We start from the raw sequence: 18,813 nt of genomic DNA on the forward strand, positions 1-18,813 counted from the left end.
CTGGCCAGTACATTTCCATATATATACATCAGGCAGTACCAACAAGGAATCAGGAGCAGCTGTAGTGTGCTAGACTGTGCCTTGCTGCAAAATTTCCAAAGATACGTTTCAGAGAACGATGCACACATTATCACACGGAATTCTGAAAATATCTGAATGTTTTCTTTTCATTTCTTATATCACCACAGCCTCACCTTTCCATAAAATAAACACAACTCCTCAATAAACAACCTCACAATCATTCACAAACCCCCTCCTGTCAAGAAACCAACTGACAATTCATTTCCTACATGCTGAGCGCAAATCTGATGCCCAAGTCACAGCTGGGACCATTCAAAACTGTCCTAGAAGAACAACTGCTTGGACTAGATGACTCACATAAGCGCTGGGCAGCCACACTGCCTCTTGCATTCTTGTTCTTTTTCATTACTGATTTCAGAGCTGATTTAAAGCCTTCCAGCATGCAAAGCTTCTCTGTGACTACATTTAATGAGCTTCAGATAGGGCCTTCAATCCATGCAGAGCATATGCATGTGTCTCTCTAACCTTTTGAATAATTAATGTCACCTAGACCTTTAATTATTGTCCTGATCTGCACTTGTCACTTTGCAATTTGCAATTTTCAGAACCTTCAGAACCTTATATAAAGGTTCTCAAAAGTGTCCACATCATGTCAAAATGGGCTTTGCTGCCTTTATAAGAGGTCCAGGAGTATGGTCTTTCAATTGGTACTTGAATTTAATCCACAATTCGATTTGCTTTTAAAAACAAAAACTCTGCTTTTTAAAAGCCAGACAACTAATGAACAATCTATGAACTCCTCTAATAGAGGATTCATAGTTCTATTGAGAAGGTCCTTCTATGTAGCCTTCTGTGTCCTGTGACTCTCAGATACCCCATACATGCTCTTTTTTTCTTTTCCTATTTCCTAACCTCATTACATTACCTGAGAATGAACTGCATATGCTATATATTTGCTCCTGTTTCACCTCCTTGTTAGGGTCATTCAGAATTTTATCACGTGCCTATTTTGTTCTGACATTTCCCCAGTTTTGTACTACCACTGAATTTCATCACTTCACTACTTCTTTCTTCTAGACTACTGATACACTACATAAATTCAGAAAAATTCATACAAGTAGTGACTCTCAAGGCTTTCCATTATTCACATCCCTCCAACCTTAACTGCTTCACAAGACTTCAATGCTACCCATATCCAGGTTAGTGTTGCTTTTCTAAGTCAGACAAAGTAGCTCTTCCTATGCCACGTGTATCAACCGAATAAATTAGTCCTTCTTGCAATACTCTGTCAAAAGCTTTGCTAAGATTCTGGTAAATGTTTACATTCTTTAGCAAAAAATTTAGATGTGATCCTCCCTTTCTGAATCATTACTTCCTACCCTCTGACAAATCCAAAATTTCTGAGTGTTCTTCTGTCACTACTTTCTCTCCTCACTGTCTACATCAAATGCACAAACCCATAACTTCATGCATAATCCTTCCATCCCCTTTTGCTTACAGACTTACAGGCATCCCAAGTTTATTCTGCACTATATCCCGACCTCTCCTGCATGCAATAGTCTCTAGCATTGAAAATGACTTTGATGTGTACCTGTTCATCATCACAATAACCTCCCATTTACAACCAGATACATTGCTTATCCCTGTGATCCTGGTAAGGGGGATTTTCAAGGCTTTTTCCACTTTGTTTTAGCACTGAACAATAGCATGGATCAACAACACAGCCAAGTCAACTTGCAACTGCTGAAAAAGAGGAACCCTACACCTCCCACATCCTCTGATTTCCCCCTCCCAGACTAATCATTCTCTCCCACATTCCCTCACATTAAATCCAGATTGGAATGAATTCCACCTGTTAAACTAACAGAAAGGTAATCTGACAAGAGAAAGCAAATAGCTTCCGTGTTTGTGCTCCCAAAAGATCATTTGCAAAAGCAAGTTAAAACTTGCGTACTAACTACAGCAACTTGCTGGTGCTAACTCCTAATGCTGCCAGCTGATTTTTTACATTATTATTTCATTAAGCGTTAGCAGCGTGCTCGGCCCTGCGTGAGGCACAAGAGCAACCATGGTCCCAGCCTATTTGTCCATTTAGCCATTTTTCATCATAACTCAGATTATTTTTGACAGTACCTTAATTGAGGATTTCTTTTCTATCTTCCTGGATGCTTACTTTGTCAACCTTAAGCTCTAAAAGAACTAAGCATATGTTAGACAGTTTCACTGCACAGTTAGCTATTTATCTTGCTTATGGGCCACTGTCAGCTTGCATTTTTTCTGAACTAATTGCTAACTCTTCTCATTGCCAATAGAACACCCTTTAAGTAGTATTTCCTGATTGTTATTAAAAATATGTTTATAAAGATTTTATGAAAAAATTTCTGTTCTGCTTTTGTTTATTGGGGTCTTAAGTATAGTGTGATCTGAGTACACGTTTAGAGAGAAAAGACAGTCAATTCTATGTGAAGAAAAACAATAAATGGAGAAAAAAACATTCTGAAATTTCTTTCACAGCGGTTACTCATTGCTTTAATACACAAAGTTCTATCAGTTCTTCCTTCTCTACTTGAAGCCTTAAGTTGCTGTCCTGTCTTCCAACTTTGCATTCTGGATGCTGTATTTAATCAGAGCTGTCTTCGGTGCCTCTTAGTTACAAATCTTTTCCTTCCCTAGCTGATGAAGTGCATTAGCTTGCAATGTCTCACATCCCTATACAGAAAACACATCTTGCAACCTTTTAAAACTGCATCTCTTCCCTTCAAGCTCTCTAATCCTTTAGGTCTCCACACATCTTTGAAAATCAGGTACCTAACAGAAAAGGGACTATAAAACTGGCACCATGTGTCTTGTCTTTATTTTCTCTTGATTACTTCCTGTCACATTTACATAGTTTGTAACTACAAATAGCTGTAAGTACCATGAATTTGATTTGGGATCTGGAAAACAATTATGCTTTTTTCTGATTTTCTATCCTAGGGCCTGATCCAGGGTGAGACTGGGCCTCAAAACATGGCAAGTGCACATGCTGAGCAGTTCTCAGAAATCTGGAGCTTGTGGTGTGACTGAACTTCCTGTCACAGAGTCACAGAATCATGGAATCGCAGGGGTTGGAAGAGACCTCAAGAAATCATCAGGTCCAACCCCCCAGCTAAAGTAAGTACCCTAAATAGGCCCCACAGGTCAGCATTCCTCCCCCTTTCTGTCTCCTTACACTGCGCTTAAAATCAAATAAGAGAGAGAGAAGAGACAAGAGAGAGAACTGCAAACCCATCAAGAGGCATCCTCACATTCCGTATCTCAATCTCAGAGCAGCTACATGGCTATGGATGTTAAGGGGATACTACAACCGAGACTGCACTGATAATTTTGCAGATGATGTGGCATCAAAGCACAAGCAGCAGAGCATGACTTGGCAGGTCTGAGATGCAGAAAGCTGATATACTGAGTAGGCTGATGAATTGCTGGTGGGCTTTTTCAAGTCTAGTTCTTTTTTTCCTTTGTTTTTTTAAAAAAGGCATACTGAGACAGACTGCCATTCAATATAGCCACTACTTTCTTCACCAACAATCAGCAACAGATGTAGACCAATAAAATTAATAGTTTGCAAGTACGCACAAGAGAATACTCTTTTGTCTCTTTTCACCATCACAAATTTTGTAAAAGCTTTCTGGATTTTAACGGAAAGGCAAAACTGGGAGCCTTTTATACACCTCATTTTGTTTACTTAATTTGAACATTAAAAACACTTTTCTCCCACTCTATGGAAAATTAACGACAATTAATTTCAATCTCTAAAGCGAGACTTGGGACATTTTTCTTTTCCTTACTTGTCCACTTTCAATTCAACCTTCATTCTTGAAGAATTCTGGGCTATTACTTACGCGGATAATTCCATCCTACGGAACAGTTGTGCTCAAAAATATGCAGCATTAATATTAATGTACAAACAGAAATATATTACTCATACATAATATATAAGAAATTAATTTTCATTGAAATATCAGGAGAAGGATTAAACCCCTTAGATCCTTCTCCTGCAATTAGCTCTGCACTTGAGCAAGTCAATGGGACTTCACAAGTGAAGGCTTCACTTGTGAAGCCAATAGGACTTCACAAGACTGGAACCATACAAAAACTTGCCTACACTATAAAATATTCCACTAACCGAATTCCACAATCATACTGCTGTGATTATAGCACCACTCTGTATGGATACTGTCAGGCCACATCAATGTTAACAAATATACCAGTCTGAGCGGGCATACAGCTGCTGACATTGCAGCGATGCCTGACTGCACGCCCAGTTGGCAAACCTCAACAGCGGCAGCAGAGCTGCCCAAGGATGTGGTGTACCAGCAAAACAAGCATGCCACTGAGTCAGTCTTCATTGCTGCCCACAACGGTTTGTGTCTGGCAGTTTTTCCAGTGAAGACATACTTGCTTTCCTCTAAGGGAATTACAGGAACCTCCCACAGTTCCCTCTGTCCTATTTTACAACCTTTTACTTTCATACTGCTTCTTAAAATTCCAGTAGTTCCTCTTAGGTACATCTTGTAATAAGTTCATGGGCTTCAATCTACCATACTCTAACAGAAAAACAGATCAAGGGGTTTACTTCAGAAACAGAATACCGTATGTCTAGGCTTGTCTAGACCGCCATTATATGCACTATGAAATTGTGAAGCAGGGATTAGAAGAAAACAGAAGTAGTAAGGTTAAGAGAAAGCATTCACAAAAACAATCAGATGTTGCAGACATTCCCTTATTAGGCCTGCAAAAGAAGGCCCAAGCAGCAGAAAGGATCAACTGTGAGTTTGTCAGGGAAAGCTGCAGGATTGGCACGTGGAGACAGCCACATTCCTAGTTTCGCACCAAACCTACTTCAGCCATCAGAACAGAAACCAAGAGGACTGTTGTGGAAGTGGAAATGAAGATAGAAAAAGGAAATTTGGAAGCTTGGAATCTCAGATCATTTTCTGTTGGTGAACCATTCTATTTCCTCTCAGAAAAAGCAGAAGGAAGAGGAGGCCTTCCAGACACAAGAAGCCAAAAGGTATGCCTTTTTGCATACTGCTGAAACTGGGTAACAGGCAAGAGAGGAACACTATCCTATGCAGGATACCAAAATTGTGGAAGCATGACCAACGGGGACAAACAGTCTCTTTTCCTCCTACCTTGCACCTTGCTTTTGAGTATACAAGCAGCAAACAACTTTTAATGACTGCATTTCTAAGAGGCTATATTTTTAAGAGGCTTTTCAAAGGCATTTCACGGGTATTACGAATGATCAGTGAACGCATGTGGGCCTTCACTTTGATGAACGTAGGTCTCCAACAGAAACTCCAAACTGTGTGGGTTTTTTTCATTGATTTGCACATTGTTACTAGTAGGACTGTACTGAGATGCCCCACCTTTTCATTCCCTGATATATGACATCTATACTAGCAATAAAGATTTAAACACCAAGAGAGAACAAGGTGATACAGAGGTGCATCTGGTAGGCAGGCCAAAAGCACTCTGGAAACCACAGAATCACAGAGATTAGAAGGGATCTCTGGACACCATTTTGGACCAGTCCTCTGTTTAGGCAGCAATACTCCAAAAGCTCTTCTGGACAACCTGTACCAGTTATCTATATGGAAGCCCCTGTATTTCAACTTGTGCCCACCGACTCCTGCCTTGATATGCCCAGTGGCAACAACTAATGTTAACAGGACACACATTTCTGCTGTCATATCTACAGACGTATTTTATACAATAATTTGTAAAAGGATGCAGTAAATAGAATAAATGGAAAATGAGATTGGAAGGAGAAAGAAGTATCCAAAGATTTTGAACAACCCAATTAGAGTTAAGACCAATCACCAGTCTTCACAGAGATGTAGGTCAAACAAGAGGACTCTCCAAGATGCCACCTATCAGGTGGTTCATTTATGTTCATTCTGTACAACTTTCTGGAACAAGCAGTACTGGGGATGCACATTCATTTTAAATGAACAGTTAGCATTCATTTTAAATGAACATTTTATGTTTCTCATGACAGAGTGACAAATTCGGGTGTCATGTTTGGTGTGTGAGATAAATAATACACACATTGCATATAATAGCTTTATTGAGCAGTGATTAAAAAACAAATAAACAAATAGCACTTCTCAAAACATTTACAATCAGTTAAAAAGTTACTGTGTAATCACCACAAACAGTGGATCATGGTTTCTTATAGCTTCACGTCTTGTGGCTGATTGACTTTTGCAGAGAAACCAGATATGAACTTCAGTTAAAGCCATCTTCCCGGTTTGGATCTCTAAAAGGCTTCTTTCTTGTTAGGTTTCTATCATAGATGATATGCTGGATCATTTTTCTTCCACCAAAGTTGTAAAAACTCTATAGGCTTTAATATTCCTGTCAGCTATAAAGTTTTTGTTGAAAGTGAGCAAGAATAGTTCAAAAGTTGAGAGGGAAGAGAGAGAACTCTCTAGTAGTATGCAAAGAGACAAAAAGAGACATATCATGATTTCCCATGTCTTGTTCCCAAAGATGATCAGGCTAGAAAAAAAGAGAAAGTTTATTGTGGTTTCTACATGATTTTGAGGTCAAAGTACCGTTCATTTTCCACTGAGGTTGTGTGGAAGGGAAACTGTGATGTTACCCTGGTCACTTGGCCAGCAGGTACATGAATGAGGAAAGTCCCATGAAAACAGTGGGCTGCCCAGATGATCTGCAGGAGCGTACATCTTAGGGCACTTTGTCTCATAAAGCTTTGTTGAAGTTCCATGAGACATAAGTACATTTGCATATGACCTCTCTAAAGTTGCTTTATGTCTTCATCTATTTTCCTGTGCCCCTCTCCTGTTAGTCTGCTTTTCTTCAAGGAGGCATTCCTTCCGCTGCCATGTTTCATGGAAATCTTGGCTTGGAACTCTTGTAAAGTTTGGAGAACAAGTTATCCTTTCTTCCTCCGATGCAAAGGTATTAAGAATTTCTCAGCTGAAGCATCTGACAAACAACATGACAGGATCAGATTTTAATGATAAGTGAACAGGAAACTAAAAAAACTTACTACTGTTTAGCAGCTCCCAATTAACATAAGGAGTTCCTTTCACAAACTGGCAAGTGCAGAAAGGTGGGAAATTTGCTGCTTAACTTCAGTAGGATTAATAGCAACAGGACAGTAGCAACAGGACCATCTTTGTTAATTGCAGAGGAGTTGTCTGATAGATCATTACTGAAAGTGAAAAGACAAAGAGAAGAAAAATGCTATCTTGTCAGCCACTCCATGGCAACTTCCTAACAGAAATTAAGAGTGTATAGTAATGTGAAGGTGGCCTTCTGTGTCTAGAAGAACAGAGTAGCCCTTACTAAAAATACATATGGCCACATATTATCTTCATGAAAACAATGTCAAAACGATGCCAGAAGGTGAAGCTGTATTTTTAGCAAGCTCGTTCTGAAACTCCAGAAGCAGAAAATATGTTTGCTACAGATTACTTCCACAAACTCTTTCAAATACAAATCTTTGTGCCAGCAACAAACCTTCTTTACCTTTTTCCATCCCTGAATCCAAAATCCAGCATGAAAATCACGGGCATGGATTCACTGACAGGAAACCCAATGTTTACAGTACAAGTCTATGTGCTTATCCACAAAAATCCTGTAGTTCAAATGATCAGCTTGGATTGCTGATGAGGAGGATTATTTTAATTTCTTTATGTATTTCAATTAAATGCATGAGTATTGATTTCAGAGCATTTCTTCAGTTAAAAGCACAGTGATTTATGTTGCTAAAATGCAGTTGCTTGCCCTGCCAAAAGCATGCATTTGGGAACGTTTGTGGGTTGCTTAGTCTTTCCTCTCTTCTTTCTGCCTCTGACTGCCAGTATCTGATGTTGAAACAAACCAACTACTTCGAAAGGCAGCTCCTGTTATGTCTTTTTGAGTTTGGCAGTCTTGGGGAATGGAGGGGAGGAACAGGAAGAAAGGTAGATTCAATGCCCACAAATAAAGAGGGGCAAAAAAAAATGTAAAAGTAAAATAGTACACCTACCTGAATGCCATTCGTTCTCCCAGAGATACCATTTCAAGATTCATCTGAGGTCAGAGTTGAGATTCAGGGAGCCACCAGCTCTTCAGCACCTGAATTCTGTGACTCCTGTTCCCATGAGCTCATTGTCAGCCTGCACCTTTATGGCTCCTTCCAGAATGGTGCTGTGATGTGCTCGGTGCTCCTTGCTGGGCCATGCCCACCATGGCATACAGCTCTATGCAACCACAACGGGACAGAGAGCAGCCCCAGATTCTCACCGCCATTCTTCAGCTGGCTTCACTGTTGCTAGTTCTTTTCTCCTTTGTTCAGCACTTTGATTCTCTGCTACAGTGAATTTCTGTAAGCCTTTTGCAACACCTACATGAACATCTTTATTCCTGCGGTAATTTAGCAGTGTTGTTGCACTGCCCCTTTTCTTCTCAGGACCAGAAAACCCAGAATGTCCTTGTATTATTAATGAAGGACTGTCTGCATTGCCACAGGTAATACAGTAATTCACATGAGCTTCACATTCATGAAAAAAAGTGATACATAACTTTAGCTACTTAGAGCAGCAATTATGCTTGCTGAGCATCCACTCTGGATGTTATCAACAGGACCCCAAACTGAGCAGAGTGGCTCACAGGACACACTAGCACCAGATCAGCTTTACCAATGAACTGTTGGTGTAAAGTCCACTCCCTCCTCCCCCGTCTGCTAAGCAATTAGCAGTACAATTATTATTGAACTGTTATGCTGGTATGGTTCTGAGTGTACAGAAGTTGTGAAGCTTAAAAAGAAAAGGCACACCTTTCTGCTGTGCCAGCAGTTCTCTCATTAGGTGCATGCAACACAGTGAAGAAGAGCAAAAGAGGCAAAGCTGCACATCTTTTCTTGAACATTGCTTTTTATCTTCCTAGAGCTTGGCAGAAAATATATCATAATTAAGCATGGCAATGAATTTTCAGAAACTATCAAAATTATTTTCTCAAAAAGGAAAGTGAGGAAGAGATGTTCAAGTGGATTTGTCCGAGGTGCCAAAGCACATGAGTGACAGGAAAATAATCTCTGTCTAGTTCTCAATTCACTATCATATTAAACCTTGTTCTTCACTTTTAAACATTAAGTATCACCAAGATTATTATTCTAGCCTAACAGCATACTTGCAATAATTTAGGATTTTTACAAGAAATCTACAGCCTGAATTCAGCATCTCATTAAGCTCAAAGAATAAATTAGAGATTTACTAATTTAAAAGCTCTTTCAATAGCTGTCTATCCACAGTCGAACTGTTCAAGTCTCAAGTCTGTCTGTCTGAAGGCAATAGTACAATCACATCCTATGATGTTATTTTGTACAGACTAAAAAGGAAAGTGTTCTAGCTTAAGCATAAGAATACTTGACCAAGAAGGCAGAAACCATGTGTTTAGTGTTATCTTTTATCTTAAAAAGGTATATTCAGTACCTTTAATTGTCTGATAACTACTTCATATTTTTCTTGCTTCTTAAGTGAACTGTTATTTACTTGAACCTTGAAAATTCAAGCCAACAACTATAAATAATGCAAATGGAACCTTCACTCCTTAATGTAATGATTTTTTTTGTTGTTGAATATTTCTCCAAAATAGCACATTTAAGTAACTTTCTTCAATAGCTCATTCAATTCAACAAATATTCTTCCAGTGCAGGACCAAAGCCACTTACTAATAATAAATTTTAGAAACCCAATTTGTTTTTACTGTTTGTGTTATATGCTTATGTTTTCATTTCTCTCAGCCTGGATAACAAATCTATAGCGTTGAACATCTTTGCAATACCACTTTGAATTTTGATTCTCATCGCTCTAACGTTCGCATCACTACAATTTGAAATAATATCTGTTAGAAAATTAAATTATCTTTCAAGATTTTATAAACATGCATTTATAGTTTCCAGAAGTACTAATGCTTTATCAGGAACTTGATAGCTTTTTGCCTCCCATGAGAAAAGAATCTGAAAGTCTAGGTTACACATGTGAAGACAAAACCACAGGCACCGAAAAATCAGTTTAAGAGCTCTGAATGGAGGCAGAAGGCAAATGGTGATTTGAAAGCATGCAAATGCTACTCAAAAATCTTGATGTAGTTTAAAAGGCTTTTTCATCTTACGTACATTTCTAAGATAAAAATTGAAAAAAGCAAGAAAAGAAACATGAGACCAATCAGAAGACATAAAAACCCTGATTATACCTGATCCAAGTACAAGAAGATTCCCTGAGGACACTGAAGGTAACTGGCCTTATATCACTGCAGAGTTGCCTAAATCTCATATTCCTTAGTTTACAAGGAAGAGAAAGTCAAATTGGCAACATGTTATCTTGTTAACTGTCTTAACATGTATGATTCTGTTCATGCTTGAGGTACCAGGAATTGGCTTCCAAAATGACTGTGAAGAGAGACATCAGGCAGTCTTTTGGGAAAAGATGAAAGAAAATAGGATGACTGTGAATCTATCAAAAATCTGCAGCTGGTCACTCAGTGATTCTTACTCAGCAGCAATACGACAGGACCATCAATGGCCTAGAAGTACAATAATGGGAGCCACTCCTTTTCTCTCCTCTTTGAAAAGGTTTTCCTTAGACTTGCAGTTCTCAATCTAACAAACAGCTCCTCCCATTAACTATGCAACACATCCCATTCCCCAAGTGTCACCCATAACCCGCAGTTTGCACACTGGAGATGCAGATGTCATGAAAGCAAGGAGTCTTTCTCTGGTGGATGCATCCTGACTGGTATTACACTTTCATCTCCCAGCTGGAGTGTTCCTCTTGGTAACACACCAGGTCCTGTGCTGCTTCAGTGGCCTCCTCCCAGCTATATTCTCAGTAGCTCCACACTTACCTCTTGAACCACACATCCTTATGCATCACCCCTCCTTCTCTCTGCTTCCCCCCCGCCCTCCAATTTGCACATGTCTACTGGGTGACAGGCTAAGAGATTTCTTGCCCAACAGATGGGCTCACAAATAGGGAGTGATGAAAGAGACGGAAGAGCAGCTCTTTAACCACAGGGTATCCATATGCATTCACAGTGATGGGTTACAACACACTTGCATCATTACATGTTATAAGCTTCTTCGAAACAAAAGCTATTATTTCTTTTAATTTGTGTGTGCTGTGTTTTAAGGTTTCCTGAACTATAGTAGGTTATGATGCAAAATACCATGCCTAAAATACTAGTTTTCGGTCATTCTATTGCTAGTATTTCTGAAGATCAGAGATAAAACAGATTCCCTTCAGTCAGTAAATGACTCCCCTACATTCCCCCTATACTCCCCATACAGCCATTATTTCTTGGTCACTGGAGTCTGAGAAAGCAGATGAGATCTTTTAAGAGTTTGACCCTTTGCTTTTTTTCTGAAACGTAGATTTATTTTCTAAGTTACACTGCATGAACAGGATTTCATTCATCAGGCACTAGGTGCTTCAGCAACATCAAAATCTGTTCATTGGGAATGGAAAGAAAAGTAAAACAAGGAACTGCCTCTGAAGGACGCATTTCCCAGTTTACCTTAGGCTAGTGTTGCACTTCTATTTAATCCAAATATGCTGTAAGTGAGAAAATCAATGTCTACAACACAATTTGCAAAGAAAAAAAACAACCGCAGTTTGTTGTTCACAAATATTTTTAAAAAATCTACCCCTTATGCCAGCATTTTGGCTCACTGCGTTCTACTCCTCTGTCATTAATGCTCCCTGCCGTAAGCACAACTCCTAGCTGGGGATTCCAACGCATTAACAGAGCTAGGGTAAGATTCCAGATCTCAGTTGTGCTGGCATGAAGATAGGTCTCCTCAGTGATACAGAAGACAATATCCTAGGGAGACTGGAATTAGTCCTATTCCGCACAATTCAATCCAAGATGTAAGGCATATCAAGAAGCAAGTAATTACTAGCTAATAGCTACAGATGGAAATGTAACATGGTTCAGCCTAAGAATTTCATGACAAGTGACGAGACGACTTGAAAAAAGGGGGATTTTTTCTAAAAGGATGGAAGGTGTCAAGAGCAAAATAAAAAGGGTTACCTCTTCAGTTTGGGAGGGGCTGATTCTGGGCATTGGAGATACTTGTGGTGTTTTCAGCTGTGTACTGTTGCTGTCTGGAACAAGCTCTCTGTGGATTGACTGAATATGGTTTTGGAGTTCACTTTCTGATTCAAATTTAACATTGCAACTAGAACATCGAGTCTTCAGTCCCCCTGCCTTGCTTTTGTTCTCAATGGAACTCAAGTTCTCATTTTGGCCCATGCCTTGTCTGTTACTGCTTGAAGGGATGTTGACACTTGGACTACCACTTTTACTGAGATTAACACAGCTAGCACACAGACCATATGGCAGACCATTGATGTCAAGTTTCACTAAATCCTGTTTTGAACGAAATTCCTTCAGGCAAGAAGCACACTTGTACAGTTTCTGGAGATGCTGTGCGCGCCCCGTAGACTGCACGGCAGAACCATTTCCAGTTTTCTGCATGTGGAATGTGCCGTGGATTTTCAGTTCCAACGTGGAGGTCACAGTCTGCATGCACACCACGCAGCGGAACCCTGTCAAAGAGTTCCTCAAGTCAGGGTGCATCTGGCAATGCTCTAAAAATTCCTCCTCACTCTGCAGAGGCATCTTGCAAATCCTGCAGTTTCCAGTGTCCAGGCTCTTACTGTGTGTGACTTTATGTTCAGTAAGAGTCAGAAGAGATGGAAACCGCTCGCCACAGATTGGGCACATGTAATGTTTCACTGGTCCCAAGTGTGTCTGCATGTGTTCTCGGAGCCCGTTTTCAGAGAAGAATGTTCGAGAACACACATTACACTTGTAATTTCCCTTAATGAGTTCAGCCTTTTTCTTCACTATGGCACTCTCTCCAGGTCGAATGTTGTGGTCTCGAAGCTGGTGGTTTTGCAGGAGAGTCTCCATGGTGTAAGCTGCTCCACAGATGTCACAGCCATACATAGGCTCAGATGTGTCCACATCCTCTTCGCTGCCATCGTGGCTGTTATGGGACTCCTGGCTATTTGTCAACAAGGTCTGGAGCTCCACTTCTTCCTTCTGAACCTGCTCAGATGCCCCATTCGTTCCACAGTTTGGAGTTTTTGTTTCAAAAACGCAATGCTTTTCCCTTAGGTGCTTTTCCAGCAGGATGATGGCATGGAAAGCTTTGCTGCAGAACTTGCAGTTGTACTTCTTGCTGTGCGTAGTAATATGGCACTGCAGCTCCACCTCTGTACCAAAGGACTCACCACAGAAGATGCACTTGTGCACTTTGCCTTGGTTCTCCAAGTGGTTGTGTTTAACATGAAGCTGTAGGTCAGTCTCATTGCGGAAATCCCAGTTGCAAGACGTACATCTATATACCTTCTTTTCATTGCTGTGCTTCACAGCCAAGTGTAGTTGGATAGAGACTTTGGAGTCAAAAACCTCTTGGCACAGGGTGCAGCGGAAGAATACAAATGTATGCATGTCTAGTAGGTGCTTCTGCAAGTCATCCACAGAAGTAAACTGCTTGTCACAGCTTTCACAGATGTAGTAGGTTGAGGTGATCATAAAATGAATGGTAACATGCTTCAGCAGAGACTCCTGATTTGGAAATTCCTTGTTGCACTGAGGGCAGGTCAGTTTTGGCAGGACAGTATCAAGATGTGTTTTTAAATGAGTCTGAAAACCGTCTAAGGAAGTATACTTAGCACCACACTGATTACAAATATATTCACCTGCAGGACGAGGAGGAGCACCTCCAACTGCCTGCATCATTTTTAAAGAGGTCTGCTCAATCGTTACAGGAGATAAGGGACTCATGGCTCTGGATTTTTTTCCATTGTGGATGTAATTCAGTGCCAAAGGAATGTTCTTATGGTTCTCCTTGATATGCTTGTTCAATTTAAGAACACTATTAAATATTGGAGAATTTGTACAGTAAGAACAAGAATACACTTCCACTACTGGATCTTTTGGGGTTCCGAGCACAGGGGAACCAAAACGGGAACTGCTAAGATCACAATGGACTTGTCTAATATGCTCTTCCAGAGAAGAATCTGTAAGAAACCCCATGTAGCAATGGGGACAAAAGAACGCATTACTGTCCTTAGCAGCAGGGTTGGCAAATCCATGAGAACATCGGATATGTTCCTGAAGAGTGTTGAGGTCATTGAACACTTCAGAGCAGAAGTTGCACTGGTACACCATCGCAGGCATGGTGGAAACAATCAGCCCTGGATCCGGAGCTTCGTGGACTTGCTTAAGATGCTCGTTCAGATTGTAGAGAGATGGCAATACCTCCAAACAGTACTGACAGATATGGGCTTGTTCAGGTTTATCTAAATGCATAGTTTTCAGGTGTATCTGCAAAACTGCGAGGCTGGAAAATAACTGTTTGTTGCAATAAATGCAGCTATAGGTAACTTTTGCCTGTTTACTTGAAGGACCAGTGATATCTGGCACTTGCTGAGCTGCCCGCTTCCTTCCACGGCCTTTTGGTATAGGGGGAGCCGTTTCCACCATCGTTGAACTATCCACAGAGAGATTGGAATCTGGAGTGGTACTTGAGACTGAGGTATAGCCAACAGTTACCAATGATGGGCTGTTGCTGTGGTTGCATGATTCTGGTTGCTGGTGACTGTCCATGTGGCTGTACAGCTCTTCCACAGTGTGAAAGTTCTCAGAGCAAATGCTGCATGAATTCTTCTTCTCACCATTATGAGCCTGCTCCATGTGATTCACCAGAGACGTTTCCTCTACAAAGAGTTCGTGACAATAAACACACTGAAGAGCAGATCGGTCTTCATTAGGAGAACACTCAGGGTGACATTCCGCAATGTGCTTCTGAAGATCCTCAGGAAAATCAAAGCCTTCTTCACACTGACTGCACTTCTGAGTGTCCTTCATTTTCCAGTCCTCCATCCGGGAAGCAGACTGAGAGCCATCCTTGTTCCTCTCGTGAACCTGCATGTGGCCGTGCAGCGAACTAGATGACAGGAATCCACGTCTACAAATGGCACATTTATATGGCTTGTTGGACGTATGAGTCTTTAAGTGAATTTTAAGATGATCACTCCTTGAGAATGCTGCATCACACTCACTGCAGTGATATTTCTTGTCTCCCGTATGAAGCTTTATGTGGCGGTCCCTGCTTCGTTTGTGTTTGAAGAGACGACTGCAATACGTGCATTTGAAAGGGAGTTTGTCACTGTGACTTTGCTCGTGGTGCTTTAAGTAGCTGAGGCGGCTGAACGATTTGTCACAAAACTGGCACTGATAGGGCAACCCTGGGCCTCCTTCCTCTTCACCAAAATCACAACCTTCTCCATGGCTCGGGGAAGTCTGGTCCTTGCTGGAAGGTGATGATGCTGGCCATGAGCAAGTGGGGTCATCCTCAACATCCACTCCATCTGAAATGAAAAAGAAACATGTCCACAAGCTTAATCCCTACAGGTCAAAGGAGATACCAGATGCACACAAACAACACAGACCTGCTATTCCTAAAGAGCCAAAACGTATTAAACTCAGACTAGGGCATTTCTTAAACCTGTATCAAACAGCTTCAAGACCACATTTATTTTTATCCGATTGTAAAACATTAAAAGTTATTAAATACTTCTGTGCCTATATTACCTTTTTATTGCTTTTTTATCTTTTTTTTTCTCAGTTGCAGGGTATGTATTATACACTGACACATTTATTAAAATGCAGATTTTAATATACTTAATGTTTCTTTTGTATCCATTGGAAAATGATTTGCATATTATGTGAGCATCTGAAGAGTCAAAGGAAAGGAGAAAATATTACAGGAATGATTTAAAATTAATACAGTCAACCCACATTCCTAATATTTAATAAAAAAAATTCCCTCTGCTTTGTCTCAATTTTTTTTTTTTCTCTTGAAGTTGATTTTGAATGTAGGCTATTAGTGAGAGAGTCTTGAGTGTTATTCTAAACACTCATACAAAAAATTACAGGGGAGGAACCGGGCAACAGTATAAATGGTAACCTTTTCTCTAACAAAGTGTAACCAGATTTCTCCAATAACTATGCAATTCAGCTCCTGAAAGCTGGCAGCTAGATCATCAAATGTTCAAAACAAACTAACAAACCAACAGCCAAGCTGACGGAAAATTAGAAAGTTTCACAAGGGTCAAATGTGAACCGCTTTTTTTTTTTCCTTTTTCAAGTTCAAGAGGTTGCCCACCATTTCTTCCTTTTTGCAAAAGCCTCAGCCAGCTGAACTTCCTCTGTCTAGCAGAACCTGTACTGCGAGGTGATCACAGACAAAGCAACTTGTGGAAAACTGGGAACAGGAAAAATGATAAACACTTATGATAAAAGCTGAAAGATTTATGAGTAACAAGGAAAAGACAAAACAGGAATGCTAGCCAGATGATAAATTAAACTAGCTATCCATGATATAATCTCACCTTTACACAGGGCAAGTCATAATTGGTGTTTTTTTAACCAGGTGTGCTCTACAATTTTTACACCTTTTGTTTTAAGCATGAACTACAATGCTACAATGACTACAACTCATCAGAATGCTTGAAAGATCACTCTAAATCAAATAATCATTTTATTCCATTCCATGGGTAACACTTGGTGGTTTTCTTCCCTTGAAAAGTAAAATTAATTACAATAATAAAGCAGAGACAAGATAAACCTGTTTGAAAAATGTCTTTCTTAGGGTGCTTTTGAAAAACGCTGTTTCTTTACATCTCCATCCTTCTCTCAAAGAAACTGCTACACTAACATAAAAATTGGAGCTGGTGTATATTATGTAAACAAATTCCAAGCATGTTTTCTTTAAGGTAACAAGATTTTACTAGATGATCAACGTCTTGCTTATCCACAGGAAACAGATGAGTATTCATTTCTTTCCTGCATCTCGAAACTGATGACAACGCCATCTCCCTATCAATGCCAGATGGTAACCATCGAACTCTGAGAAAACAACCAAACACCATTCCTGGAGCCTTGCCCACTGACACAATGCTTTTCAGCATAAGCTGGAATTCCATGTTTTTTATCCTCTTGTTTACCTCTCGAAGTGGGGGGAGGTTCACAAAGTACACTCACCTTTCTCACGCATGCACACACATAAGCACACATACCCTGGCACATACCTGCATTTATCTGTGTATGAATCTGCATTAGTTACACTTAAATAAAAAAGCAATCCCAAGCCTAAGCAACCCAAATTTGAACTGAAAGCAAAGGTGTTAGTTTTGTTAAGAAAAAAAAAACTAAACAAAAATTCCTTTCCTCCAACAAAACTACTATCATCTACTGAAATGCTTTGCAGCGTACTAAAGCAACATTACTTATTGTCATAGTTACTAAATGATACCAAGCAGTTGAGTTTTCAAGTTGGTACATTAATGACTGGAATATTCATGGGAGACTTTTGATGCAAATCTGTGCACAGCCCTTTCAAATTGCTGGGTTTGACTCTAAAATTGGAAATGATCATAGCAATGGAAAAATTACTCATAGAAAAAATGTAAACTTTTGTTACATTTTATTTCAGATGAACATTTTCAGCCAGGTTTCTTAAGCAGAAAAGCTTCTGTCCTTTAAAAATCAAATATATTTCTTACATATGGACGTTGCCAGATGATAAACAGAAATTTATGTCAAGCAACCGAACAAAGAAAAATAGCCTGCAACTGCCTCGGCCACATATTTTGTAACCAAATTTATTATTAAAATGTATATCCCATTCAAAAATGATGTATTATTGTATAAATGTTTAGAGGAATATATAGTAAGCATTATAAATGGTGCATTATCACTGACACAATAGTAAATCACCTTCTTCTCGTGGCTACTATCTGCCTGCCTGGGTTTACCTCTTATACAACTATTCCCTTTGGCCTGTGAGCGCCAGTGGGACGCTGGACTGGCAGAGGGTTGCGATCAAGTGCTGAGAATGACCACAGGACAAGCAATGGCAGCTCCTTTTCCCCCATCCAGTTCTCCTCTTGCATGGGTTAATTTGCAAGGTTAAAAAAAAATAGTGGAGGAGGAACAGTGCTATTACAGCACAGAGCCAGTTCTTACTTTAAAGCCAGCAAACACAAGTGTTTTTGCATGTCACACCGCTGTCAGGGCTTTTAATCCAAGCCCATATTAATCCTGCACAGCACTTTTCTTGAAGCAAAAAGGAAGAAAGCAAACCACTAGTAAAGCATCCATTTATGTTGCTTGAAATCTGAAAATCTGACCTTCCTGTGCTCCTGAAGAACTGCTTCCTCCCAGCCAGGCCTGGGGAACCCAGCATGGCACATCATGGAGGTCAACAGGATTTTCCTGTGCATGAGTGTCACGGCGGCCAGCATGGCTTCCCAGCCTACCCCCAGGCGGCTGCTGCTCCAGGAGGGCCTTTGCGTGCACTCACATCAAGGGCTTGTGGCAGGGCCTGCAGGCCGCTGACAATCTATGGAGGGTCCTTGCTCCTGCTGACGAGGGAAATGCCTTGCTGCAGATTGGCTTTTGTTGTATGGATTCCAAAGTAAGCGTGGCGAATGATGTGCAGTATGGACTCACAACATTCCCCACGCTCACATGTGAGCTGAGGGGCTGTAGCAGATCTTTCCCGTGAGGATGCTGCACCACACGCAACCACTGATTTCTAAATGGCTGTAGGCCACCACGTGCCACCACGTGCTGAGGCTGTGTTCACGAGGTGGCATTCTGTGAGCAGCAACAGGCTCTAAGCTCCAACCCCACCTCTTCCCCTTCCAAGGGCACTTC

At 40.4% G+C, this 18,813-nt stretch overlaps 1 protein-coding gene across 2 annotated transcripts in view; it reads right to left on the reverse strand.

Annotated features, from left to right (window-relative positions):
• Positions 1–18,813, reverse strand: part of ZNF521 (zinc finger protein 521) — a 236,265-nt gene that overhangs the window by 120,323 nt on the left and 97,129 nt on the right. For both annotated transcript variants that reach the window (XM_042868903.1, XM_042868902.1), the window contains one exon: positions 12,109–15,461. In XM_042868903.1, the coding sequence (XP_042724837.1) occupies positions 12,109–15,021 (2,913 nt within the window). In that variant the 5' untranslated portion in view covers positions 15,022–15,461. The remainder of the gene's footprint in view (positions 1–12,108; positions 15,462–18,813) is intronic.

This window comes from Lagopus leucura, unplaced genomic scaffold, assembly GCF_019238085.1.
Source record: "Lagopus leucura isolate 7727_CA_CO unplaced genomic scaffold, USGS_WTPT01 Super-Scaffold_100002, whole genome shotgun sequence".
Taxonomy (NCBI): domain Eukaryota; kingdom Metazoa; phylum Chordata; class Aves; order Galliformes; family Phasianidae; genus Lagopus; species Lagopus leucura.